Genomic DNA, 13,049 nt, shown 5'->3' with positions numbered 1-13,049 from the left:
TGAGGGGGGGGAAAACTTTTCAAGATGGGTGGTGATCATGGTGGCCATTTTGAAGTCGGCCATTTTGATTCCCTCTTTTCTTTTTTCAATAGGAAGAGGGTCATGTGACACATCTAACTTATTGGTAATTTCACAAGAAAAACAATGATGTGCTTGGTTTTAACATAACTTTATTCTTTCATGAGTTATTTACAAGTTTCTGACCACTTATAAAATGTGTTCAATGTGCTGCCCATTGTGTTGGATTGTCAATGCCACCCTCTTCTCTATATACTGCTATATACTACTATATACACCGCAGGAGAAATGCTAGCACAGGCTTCCAGTATCCATATACACTGCTATATATTAATATATACACCGCAGGAGAAATGCTAGCACAGGCTTCCAGTATCCGTATACACTGCTATATACTACTATATACACCGCAGGAGAAATGCTAGCACAGCCTTCCAGTATCCGTATACACTGCTATATACTACTATATACACTGCAGGAGAAATGCTAGCACAGGCTTCCAGTATCCGTATACACTGCTATATACTAATATATACACCGCAGGAGAAATGCTAGCACAGGCTTCCAGTATCCGTATACACTGCTATATACTACTATATACACCGCAGGAGAAATGCTAGCACAGGCTTCCAGTATCCATATACACTGCTATATACTACTATATACACCGCAGGAGAAATGCTAGCACAGGTTCCAGTATCCGTATACACTGCTATATACTACTATATACACCGCAGGAGAAATGCTGGCACAGGCTTCCAGTATCCGTATACACTGCTATATACTACTATATACACCGCAGGAGAAATGCTGGCACAGGCTTCCAGTATCCGTATACACTGCTATATACTACTATATACACCGCAGGAGAAATGCTGGCACAGGCTTCCAGTATCCGTATACACTGCTATATACTACTATATACACCGCAGGAGAAATGCTAGCACAGGCTTCCAGTAACCGTATACACTGCTATATACTACTATATACACCGCAGGAGAAATGCTAGCACAGGCTTCCAGTATCTGTATACACTGCTATATACTACTATATACACCGCAGGAGAAATGCTGGCACAGGCTTCTAGTATCCGTATACACTGCTATATACTACTATATACACCGCAGGAGAAATGCTGGCACAGGCTTCCAGTATCCGTATACACTGCTATATACTACTATATACACCGCAGGAGAAATTCTAGCACAGGCTTCCAGTAACCGTATACACTGCTATATACTACTATATACACCGCAGGAGAAATGCTAGCACAGGCTTCCAGTATCTGTATACACTGCTATATACTACTATATACACCGCAGGAGAAATGCTGGCACAGGCTTCTAGTATCCGTATACACTGCTATATACTACTATATACACCGCAGGAGAAATGCTAGCACAGGCTTCCAGTAACCGTATACACTGCTATATACTACTATATACACCGCAGGAGAAATGCTAGCACAGGCTTCCAGTATCCGTATACACTGCTATATACTACTATATACACCGCAGGAGAAATGCTGGCACAGGCTTCCAGTATCCGTAGTTTCAGGTGCTGCAGAATGGGCAAAACAAAAATGTGAACAGGACCCTCAGTTTACGCAGAAGATTTTGTTCAGTGATGAGGAAACTTTTATGTGAATGGTGAAGTTAACAAACAAAACCAGCGCTATTGGTCTGACACTAACCCACATTGGATAGATCCCTCCAAGACTGTTGGAACACAAAAATTGATGGTATGGTGTGGTATATGGGGTACAAAGATAGTGGGGCCATTCTTCATCAATGGAAACCTCAAGGCCACTGGATATGTGAAATTGCTACATGATGATGTGTTTGTCTCTTTATGCACTGAAGCTGCACGTTCCCTGAGCAAGATGATGACCACCACATTATGGGTGTCAGGTCCGAGCATTCCTAGAGGAACAGTTTTCTGGAAAGTGGATTGGTCATCATGGGCCAGTTGAATGGCCCCCAAGGTCTCCCGATCTGACCCCCTTAGACATTTATCTTTGGGGTCATCTGAAGGCAATTGTCTATGCTGTGAAGATACGAGATGTGCAGCACCTGAAACTACGGATACTGGAAGCCTGTGCTAGCATTTCTCCTGCGGTGTATATAGTAGTACATAGCAATGTATATGGATACTGGAAGCCTGTGCTAGCCTTTCTCCTGCGGTGTATATAGTAGTATATAGCAGTGTATACGGATACTAGAAGCCTGTGCTAGCATTTCTCCTGCGGTGTATATTGTAGTATATAGCAGTGTATACAGATACTGAAAGCCTGTGCTAGCATTTCTCCTGCGGTGTATATAGTAGTATATAGCAGTGTATACAGATACTGGAAGCCTGTACTAGCATTTCTCCTGCGGTGTATATAGTAGTATATAGCAGGGTATATGGATACTGGAAGCCTGGTCTAGCATTTCTCCTGCGGTGTATATAGTAGTATATAGCAGTGTATACGGATACTGGAAGCCTGTGCTAGCATTTCTCCTGCGGTGTATATAGTAGTATATAGCAGTGTATACGGATACTGGAAGCCTGTGCTAGCATTTCTCCTGCGGTGTATATAGTAGTATATAGCAGTGTATACGGATACTGGAAGCCTGTGCTAGCATTTCTCCTGCAGTGTATATAGTAGTATATAGCAGTGTATACGGATACTGGAAGCCTGTGCTAGCATTTCTCCTGTGGTGTATATAGTAGTATATAGCAGTGTATATGGAAACTGGAAGCCTGTGCTAGCATTTCTCCTGCGGTGTATATAGTAGTATATAGCAGTATATAGAGAAGAGGGTTGCATTGACAATCCAATACAATGGTCAGCACATTGAACACATTTTATAAGTGGTCAGAAACTTGTAAATAACTCATGAAAGAATAAAGTTACATTAAAACCAAGCACATCATTGTTTTTCTTGTGAAATTACCAATACGTTTGATGTGTCACATGACCCTCTTCCTATTGAAAAAACTAAAGTTGGATTCAAAATGGCCGACTTCAAAATGGCCGCCATGGTCACCACCCATCTTGAAAAGTTTCCCCCCTCACATACACTAATGTGCCACAAACAGGAAGTTAATATCACCAACCATTCCCATTTTATTAAGGTGTTTCCTTAGAAATGGCCCACCCTGTATTTTATATAGCATCGTAATGTTTTTGCCAAGATGTGCAACATATAAAAAATTTTGACAGTGCCCAATTAGCAATCCAAAAATATATTTTTCTTCCTGTGTTTCTTTCTATGGCCAACCATGACAGCAACATATGGTAATGAAATTAATTTAAATAAATTTCACAAAAAAAAAAAAATTAAGGTTAAACAAAGTATATACAGTGGGGCAAAAAAGTATTTAGTCAGCCACCAATTGTACAAGTTCTCCCCCTTATATAGATGAGAGGCTGTAATTGTCATCATAGGTTATAACCTCAACTGTGAGAGACAGAATGAGAAAAAAAAAAAAAACATAAAATCACATTGTCTGATTCTTAACCCCTTAAGGACTCAGCCCATTTTGGCCTTAAGGACTCAGACAATTTAATTTTTACGTTTTCATTTTTTCCTCCTCGCCTTCTAAAAATCATAACTCTTTTATATTTCCATCCACAGACTAGTATGAGGGCTTGTTTTTTGCGCGACCAGTTGTCCTTTGTAATGACATCACTCATTATATCATAAAATGTATGGCGCAACCAAAAAACACTATTTTTGTGGGGAAATTAAAACGAAAAACGCAATTTTGCTAATTTTGGAAGGTTTTGTTTTCACGCCGTACAATTTCTGGTAAAAATGACATGTGTTCTTTATTCTGAGGGTCAATACAATTAAAATGATACCCATTATTATATACTTTTATATTATTGTTGCGCTTAAAAAAAATCACAAACTTTTTAACCAAATTAGTACGTTTATAATCCCTTTATTTTGATGACCTATAACTTTTTTATTTTTCCGTATAAGTGGCGGTATGGGGGCTCATTTTTTGCGCCATGATCTGTAATTTTTTTTGATACCACATTTGCATATAAAAAACTTTTAATACATTTTTTATCATTTTTTTTTAATAAAATGTATTAAAAAAGTAGGAATTTTGTACTTTTAAAATTTTTTTTTGTTCACGCCGTTCACCGTATGGGATCATTAACATTTTATTTTAATAGTTCGGACATTTACGCACGCGGCGATACCAAATATGTCTATAAAAAATGTTTTTTACGCTTTTTGGGGGTAAAATAGGAAAAAACTGACGTTTTACTTTTTTATTGGGGGAGGGGATTTTTCACTTTTTTTTTACTTTTACTTTTACATTTTTTTACATTTTTTTTTACACTTGAATAGTCCCCATAGGGGACTATTCATAGCAATACCATGGTTGCTAATACTGATCTGTCCTATGTATAGGACATAGAACAGATCAGTATTATCGGTCATCTCCTGCTCTGGTCTGCTCGATCTCAGACCAGAGCAGGAGACGCCGGGAGCCGCACGGAGGAAGGAGAGGGGACCTCCGTGCGGCGTTATGAATGATCGGATCCCCGCAGCAGCGCTGCGGGCGATCCGATCGTTCATTTTAATCGCGAACTGCCGCAGATGCCGGGATCTGTATTGATCCCGGCACCTGAGGGGTTAATGGCGGACGCCCGCGAGATCGCGGGCGTCGGCCATTGCCGGCGGGTCCCTGGCTGCGATCAGCAGCCGGGATCAGCCGCGCATGACACGGGCATCGCTCCGATGCCCGCGGTTATGCTTAGGACGTAAATGTACGTCCTGGTGCGTTAAGTACCACCTCACCAGGACGTACATTTACGTCCTGCGTCCTTAAGGGGTTAAAGAATTTATTTGCAAATTATGGTGGAAAATAAGTATTTGGTCAATAACAAATGTTCATCTCAATACTTGGTGTTGTGTTTGGAATTATTGTCATGCTGAAAGACCCAGCCACGTTTCATCTTCATTTCCCTTGCTGATGGAAGGAGGTTTTCACTCAAAATCTCATGATATGTGGCCCCATTCATTCTTTGCTTTATATGGATCAGTCATCCTGGTCCCTTAGCAGAAAAACAGCCCCAAAGCCTGATGTTTCCATGTTCTTTGGATGCAACTCAGCATTCTTTCTCCTCCAAACACAACGAGTTGAGTTTTTAACAAAAAGTTCTACTTTGGTTTCATCAGACCATATGGCATTCTCCTAATCCTCTTCTGGATCATCCAAATGCTCTCTATCAAACTTCAGACAGGCCTGGACATGTACTGGCTTAAGCAGGGGGACACGTCTGGCACTACATGATTTGAGTCCCTGGCGGCATAGTATGTTACTGATGGTAGCCTTTTGTTACTTTGGTCCCAGCTCTCTGCAGGTCATTCACTAGGTCCCCCCTGTGTGGTTATGGGATTTTTGCTCACTGTTCTTGTGATCATTTTGACACCACAGGGTGAGATCTTGCGTGGGGTCCCAGATCGAGGGAGATTATCAGTGGTCTTGTATGTCTTCCATTTTCTAATAATTGCTCCCACCGTTGATTTCTTCACACCAAGCTGCTTGCCTTGCAGATTCAGTCTTCCCAGCCTGGTGCAGGTCTACAATTTTGTTTCTGGTGTCCTTCGCCAGCTCTTTGGTCTTGGCCATAGTGGTGTTTGGAGTGTGACTGTTTGAGGTTGTGGACAGGTGTCTTTTATACTGATAACAAGTTCACACAGGAGCCATTAATACAGGTAACGAGTGGAGGACAGAGGAGACTCTTAAAGAAGAAGCTACAGGTCTGTGAGAGCCAGAAATCTTACTTGTTTGTAGGTGACCGAATACTTATTTTACAGAGGAATTTACCAATTACTCCATTAGAAATTCTACAATGTGATTTCCTTTATTCTTTCCCCCATTCTGTCTCTCATAGTTGAGGTTATAACCTACGATGAAAATTACAGCCTCTCATCTTTTAGTGGGAAAACTTGCCCAGTTGGTGGCTGACTAAATACATTTTTGCCCCACTGTATACTTTATACACATGGTTGGTGCTTGTAGTCTGAAAAAGTTTTATTCAATGTATATTTTTTTGGTTTTTGTTATTTTTTTTCTTTTCTTTTATATTTATCCAAGATACTGGAAATCATATGGTATTGTTATTATTATTATTATTGTTTTTTTTTTTGTTTTGTTTTTTTACATTTATCCCAGTTACTGGATATTTTTTGGTATTTCATAATTTTTTTTCTTTTACATTTAGCCCAGATACAGGATATTTTTTTTCTTTTATATTTATCCAAGATACTGGAAATCATATGGTATTTTTATTATTATTATTGTTTTTTTTTTTTTTTTTTTTTTTTTACATTTATCCCAGATATTTTTTGGTATTTCATAATTTTTTTCTTTTACATTTAGCCCAGATACAGGATATTTTTTTGAATTTTCATTATTATTTTTTTTTTTTCTTTTACACTTTTTTTGTACTCTCTGGGCCGAGTTCCCACAGCACAATGGCACTGAACCTGATAAGTGCAGCTAATGTTTTGTCTGTGACTCTTCCCGATCCCGCTCTTCACCGGTAAACTCTTTGTCGGAGCTTCTGATGGTGTCAGAAGTATTTTGTGAAAGTAGAAGTTGGACTGGAAGGAGACATCAAAGATGCTCGGCGCTCGGCACAGGGTGCGTATGTCGGCTTTGATTTCCGAGTCCTTCAGCGGTGAAGATTGCTCTGGAATTTCCCGAGGAGCAGAAAATGTCCGCTATTTATTCGACTCCATTAAAGATGATTTGTCAGGTTCTTCTTTTAAGAGCATTTGCCCCGAAAAGTAAAAACCATAAAAGACGAGTCCCTGAGTCGCCCTTCAGAGGAAACCCTTCATATACTCCTCAGCCATGTTCTACCAGCTCTTATATCTATAACATAGAAATAACATAGAAATAATATATCTTTATTAGTGTTGAGCGGCATAGGCCATATTCGAATTTGCGAATATTCGCGAATATATGGACGAATATTCGTCATATATTTTCGCTAAATTCGCATATTCGTATTATTCTCGTTTTATTTTCGCATATGCGAAATTACGTGTATGCTAAAATTAACATATACGGAAATTAGCATATACAAAAATTAGCATAATCGAAAATTCGCATATGTGAAAATTAGCATATGCAAATTTTCGTATATGCGAAAATTCGCACGCCAGTCTCACACAGTAGTATTACAGCCTTCTTTACACCACACAAGCTGGAAGCAGAGAGGGATGATCACTGTGATGTGTACTGTGAAAAAAAACAAAAAAAACAGAATATTCGTAATTACGAATATATAGTGCTATATTCGCAAATATGCCATATTCGCGAATAAAATTTGAATTGCGAATATTCGCAAGCAACACTAATCTTTATATGTTTCAAAGCTTAGTGTCTCTGAAATAGAGTTCTAGATTCTTTGCATAGTCATCAATGAATGCACAGAGGGGATAGAGAGGACTGTGCAGCTGTAACTGTATGGTCACACAGTTCTTTCTATGATCATAGAGATGAGTGCAGGGAGGGGAAAGAGAGGACTGTGCAGCTGTAACTGTATGACCACACAGTTCTTTCTATAATCATATAGATGAGTGCAGGGAGGGGACAGAGAGGACTGTGCAGCTGTAACTGTATGACCACACAGTTCTATCTATGATCATATAGCTGAGTGCAGAGAGGAGATAGAGAGGACTGTGCAGCTGCAACTGTATGATCAGACAGTTCTATCTATGATCATATAGATGAGTGCAGGGAGGGGATAGAGGGGACTGTGCACCTATAACTATTTGGTCACACAGTTCTAGATATGATCATATAGATGAGTGCAGGGAGGGGACAGAGAGGACTGTGCAGCTGTAACTGTATGACCACACAGTTCTATCTATGATCATATAGCTGAGTGCAGAGAGGAGATAGAGAGGACTGTGCAGCTGCAACTGTATGGTCACACAGTTCTTTCTATGATCATATAGATGAGTCCAGGGAGGGGATAGAGGGGACTGTGCAGCTGTAACTGTATGATCACACAGTTCTATCTATGATCATAGAGATGAGTGCAGGGAGGGGATAGAGAGGACTGTGCAGCTGTAACTGTATGGTCACACAGTTCTACCTATGATCATAGAGATGAGTGCTGGGAGGGGATAGAGAGGACTGTGCAGCATGAGGAACAATCAAGCTCTCATATGAATAACAAGTGAATGATGGGACATTAGATTTGTGAATGCAGCTCTGTAGTACTGTATATGATTGTGGTGTCCCAGAGCAGGATCACCTAGTGCTACGGACACTGTCCGAGTGGCTGTTGCCTAGAAGGTCCCCATGTCTAACTCAGGTCTTTGGGGGGCATTTACAAAGAGTTGTGTGAATTCTTAATAATTTTAGAGCACAAAAGTTGCTGTAATAGTTGTGGACAAATGTATCTAATGGCACACAGACTTTGATAAATTTCACTGATGCAACTTCATGCAAGTCGCAGATTTTGTACGGATATGCAACTTTTGTGTGCAAACTCGCATATACCCTGACTCAAAAGTCACACCGGTCATCCGGCACAGAGCGGAGTTTTGCTCAAAGCACAAACAAACCCAACAGCCAGCCAAGTAGCCATATCCCACTTATGGTCTAGTTTCTAATCCTTCGCCTACCACAACATGATCTGGTCAGGTGCACAGAATATCCTTCTTTCCATGGTGAATTTGGTGGCCGCCCTGTAGACTTATGTCCCACCATTAAGTGGGAGGAAAGTGTGAGAAGGAGGGAAGGAACAGGCAGATTCTAAGGCAGCGATGGGGCCCCAAATAAAGAAGGTGTATAGCGGTATACATGGACGGCATGCCTTCCTTACAAAGACTGGTTTCAGTGGTTACATGCCGTAAATTACACTGTTAGGGTGAGTGACCTCAAAAATTTACTCAATTACTGAGTAAGGGGTCAGGAAGGAATCCGACCCCCTCTAAGAATAATCCAGTGAGTGCCAGGATGGGGGGCGGGTGGTCACCAAGTAGAGAAAATGTAGCAAAAGGATAAAATTAGTGACTATGGAGACAAAACATGTATTATCAAGATCTATCTATTGATCTATCTATCTATCTCATATCTATCTATCTTCTGTATCTATCTCATATCTATCTATCTCCTATTTATTTATCTATCTATCTCATATCTATCTATCTCATATCTATCTATCTCCTATCTATCTATCTCCTATCTATCTATCTATCTATCTATCTATCTCCTATCTATCTATCTATCTACTGTATCTATCTAATATCTATCTCCTATCTATCTCATATCTATCTATCTCCTATCTCATATCCATCTATCTCATATCCATCTATCTCCTATCTATCTATCTCATATCTATTATCTCCTATTTATCTATCTATCTCATATCTATCTATCTCCTATCTATCTATCTCCTATCTATCTATCTATCTATCTATCTCCTATCTATCTATCTATCTACTGTATCTATCTAATATCTATCTCCTATCTATCTCATATCTATCTATCTCCTATCTCATATCCATCTATCTCATATCCATCTATCTCCTATCTATCTATCTCATATCTATTATCTATCTCACATCTATCTATCTATCTCATATCTATCTATCTACAGTCCAAAGCATGCTTGGAGCCTCGGTCGCCGGTTCCTTAATCCATAAAAAACAAATAGATGCAGCACACCACAGCTTGAAAATCACGGTGTAAGGTTTATTCCATAGTGTATTCCAATAGACAACGTTTCACCAGCTTCACGCTTGAAACACTTGAAAAAGCCAGCGTGAGGCTGGTGAAACGTTGTCTATTGGAATACACTATGGAATAAACCTTACACCGTGATTTTCAAGCTGTGGTGTGCTGCATCTATTTGTTTTTATCTATCTATCTCTCATATCTATCTATCTTATCTCTATCTATTGAAATATAAGCATTCCCTTTTCCCTTGGATAAATCTATAGCTATCTATATTTTCCCTATACTATCTATCTGTATCTATTGGACATATACTGGATCCGTGTCTTCTATAAAGCCCTGTCCATACATGACCAGGACCTTCTCCATAGGTGAAGCACTCAAGAAGGATCCCTCCAAGGAACAGCACAGGATAGAGCCGGCGCACACAACTTCAGGTACAAACTGTTTTATTTCCCGGCATGCAACGCGTTTCGCTGGACAACCAGCTTCATCAGGCCTGATGCCTGATGAAGCTTGTTGTCCAGTGAAACGCATTGCATGCTGGGAAATAAAACAGTTTGTACCTGAAGTTGTGTGCGCGGGCTCTATCCTGTGCTGTTCCTTGGAGGGATCCTTCTTGAGTGCTTCACCTGTGTTGCCAGGAGCGGCTGCCGAGCTTCGCCCTTTTGAGGGATTTAATGATGCATACACCATAGTTGTACTGGGTCGCTGTACAACTTTTATCGGTGAGCAATATTGCTTTGTACATTTTATTGTAACCTCTATGTTATCACACTAGGAGCGCTTTTCCCTTTTGTTCATTGCTTCTCCATAGGTGGTCGCCATTAAGGTCGATGGGCTTTACCTTCGCTTATAATCTTCTTGGCGGCTATTGCGGATGATAGGTGGATCGGTTCCATGAAGATGCTCTCTGTGTAGGCGTCTGAGACCATGGAGAAGCTGCAAATACAAATGTGAGGGTCAAATATTTGTACAATTCTGAAAATGTATGGATTAGTGGAATCTGTAGAAAGGATCTGAGATCCCCCCGGCCCTGATGTCAGTATTTACATAGATTCCAGCATTGTAATAGAAATGACCGATCATGCCGCTCTGCCTGTGAGGTATCAGGCTCTGTTCACACTGAGCTCCCAGCGTATACTGAATATCAGATGTATCCATAGAGACCATCTGTCGGGCTTGTATACCTTTTTGTGAACTGTACAGTGACTGATAGTGTTACAAGTTTTCAGTTGTGAATGGGGAGAAGATGTCCTAAATTGGTGTTATCGCTCTCACACTCTCTAATACTGGTCACTGGAAGTTCAACATGGCATCTCATGACAAAGAACTCTCTGAGGATCTGAAATTAGAATTGTTGCTCTACATAAAGATGGCCTAGGTTATAAGAAGATTGCCAAGATCCTAAAACTGAGCTGCAGCATGGTGGGCAAGACCATACAGCGGTTTCACAGAACAGTTTCCACTCACAACAGGCCTCACCATGGTCAGCCAAAGAAGTTGAGTGCACATGCTCAGCTTCATATCCAGAGGTTGTCTTTGGGAAATAGATGTATGAGTGCTGACAGTATTGCTGCAGAGGTAAAAAGGGTAGGGGTTCAGCCTGTCAGTGCTCAGACCATACGCTGCACACTCTATCAAATTGGTCTGCATGGCTGTCGTCCCAGATGGAGGCCTCTTCTAAAGATGAAGCACAAGAAAGTCTGCAAACAGTTTGCTGAAGACAAGCGACTAAGGACATGGATTACTGGAACCATGTCCTGGGGTCCGATGAGACCAAGAGAAACTTATTAGGTTCAGATGGTGTCAGGTGTGTGTGGTGACAACCAGGTGAGGAGAACAAAGACAAAGAATGTTGTATCTTTAAGAAGGTTAACATGTGATCACCAGTTGTCATGTGATTGTTACCCAGGAGGTATCAGTGACCAGGTGATTTAAGGGTGACCAATGGGACCCCACCAGAGTCTCCCCTATAAAAGCCCTGGGAGGAGTCTCTTTTCTCTCTTAGTTCCTGAGTCTTTGCTGAGGTGCAGTCGAGCCTAAGAGTCTGGAGTCATAGGAGTGTGATAGCCTGGGGGAGTAGGGTATGAGGAGTGTAGCTGTGCGGTTACTAAAGGGTGTCTGGTTAACCCTTTCTATTCGTGACGCCAGGGTGAGGGCTCCTCTGTAATGCTTGTCTTACCGCCACCCTTCCCAAGAGCGATAGGGAATAGTGAATAATAGCGATAGTGAATAATTGAATGTCCACAACCGGAGAGTTTGCTGAAAACAGTTGTAACTTTACTGAAGATTTTATGCAAGCTTCACAACAGCAACGGTCTCTACAAATGCAAATTCTCGTGGAGATTGACAAAGGTTGGGACCTTAAGCAATTTAGAGTCTTTAGGATGATATGCGCTGTTCCACTGGATTTAGGGGATTTAGTTGCGGCCCAGTAGTCACGCTAGCTTTAGCGGGGATTAGTTTAGAACTCAAGGTTTAGTTTAGGCTGACACCAGTAGGTTTTCAGGCCTAGCGTGTCTTTAGAAAGTTGCGCAGATCCGTCCTGCTAGTCCGACATCCACGAGAGCATCAACCCAAGAAAGCGATAATTGTCTACAGCTCCCTTATATGGGCAGGGGCTGGACTAGTGCTAATTGGTCCAAGACTGCTGTTAATCATCTTTACACAGTGTTATGTGTAACATGCGACCCAAGGACTTCCAAAGGTCCTCTAACATACCATAGAGGATTTAACATGGTCACATGACCGAAGGTCCTGCGACGCTAACAAGGTGAGCATACTATACATTATATTAAATATACATTATTATTATATATACATATAAACATTATGAAATTAGAGTAGAAGAGAGGCGACAAGGGGCTGTCCCACCTGGGGGACCCTACCTGAACGTAGTTACTCTGACTTTGGGGACCACCATACAAGGTACAGCATGCAATACGGTACCGAAACACAACAGGAGGCCTCAAGTCAAGTCTGCAGCCACAAGCTACAAGTCTACAAGTAAAGTCACAGCTTAGTCTGTCTCCAGTCAAGTCAAGTCACTGTCATCTATTACTAAGTCAATGTGGCCTGCACTAACGTGGCCAGCAAGCCCTTAAGGTCTCTAAAATCACTGTTCACCTCCGTGGGCCCGACTACACTGAATAGACTGTACCATCTCTCACTCAGTAAAGCTGCCGCTGTCCGTAACTAGGCCTGTTTCTTATCACCCCCGTATCTAGCCCAGGATCCAGCGGTATACTTTCAGGTGGTACTGAGGATAAACCACGTCCTGGCGTCACGAATACAAAGGGTTGATGCCATCTGCCCCT

The 13,049-nt window shown here is 41.1% G+C and overlaps 1 protein-coding gene across 3 annotated transcripts in view; it reads right to left on the bottom strand.

The window, feature by feature from the left end:
• Positions 1-13,049, bottom strand: part of STYXL2 (serine/threonine/tyrosine interacting like 2) — a 107,971-nt gene that overhangs the window by 47,227 nt on the left and 47,695 nt on the right. The window contains exon 3 of one of the 3 annotated variants that reach the window (XM_056559885.1): positions 10,577-10,671. The exons of the other annotated variants lie outside the window; for them this stretch is intronic. Coding sequence (XP_056415860.1) covers positions 10,577-10,671 — 95 coding nt within the window. The remainder of the gene's footprint in view (positions 1-10,576; positions 10,672-13,049) is intronic. 3 annotated transcript variants of the gene reach the window in all.

Source organism: Hyla sarda, chromosome 2, assembly GCF_029499605.1.
Source record: "Hyla sarda isolate aHylSar1 chromosome 2, aHylSar1.hap1, whole genome shotgun sequence".
In the NCBI taxonomy this organism is placed as follows: Eukaryota; Metazoa; Chordata; class Amphibia; order Anura; family Hylidae; genus Hyla; species Hyla sarda.
Note: the sequence above shows the minus strand (reverse complement) of the source record. Positions and strands in the feature narration are given on the sequence as shown.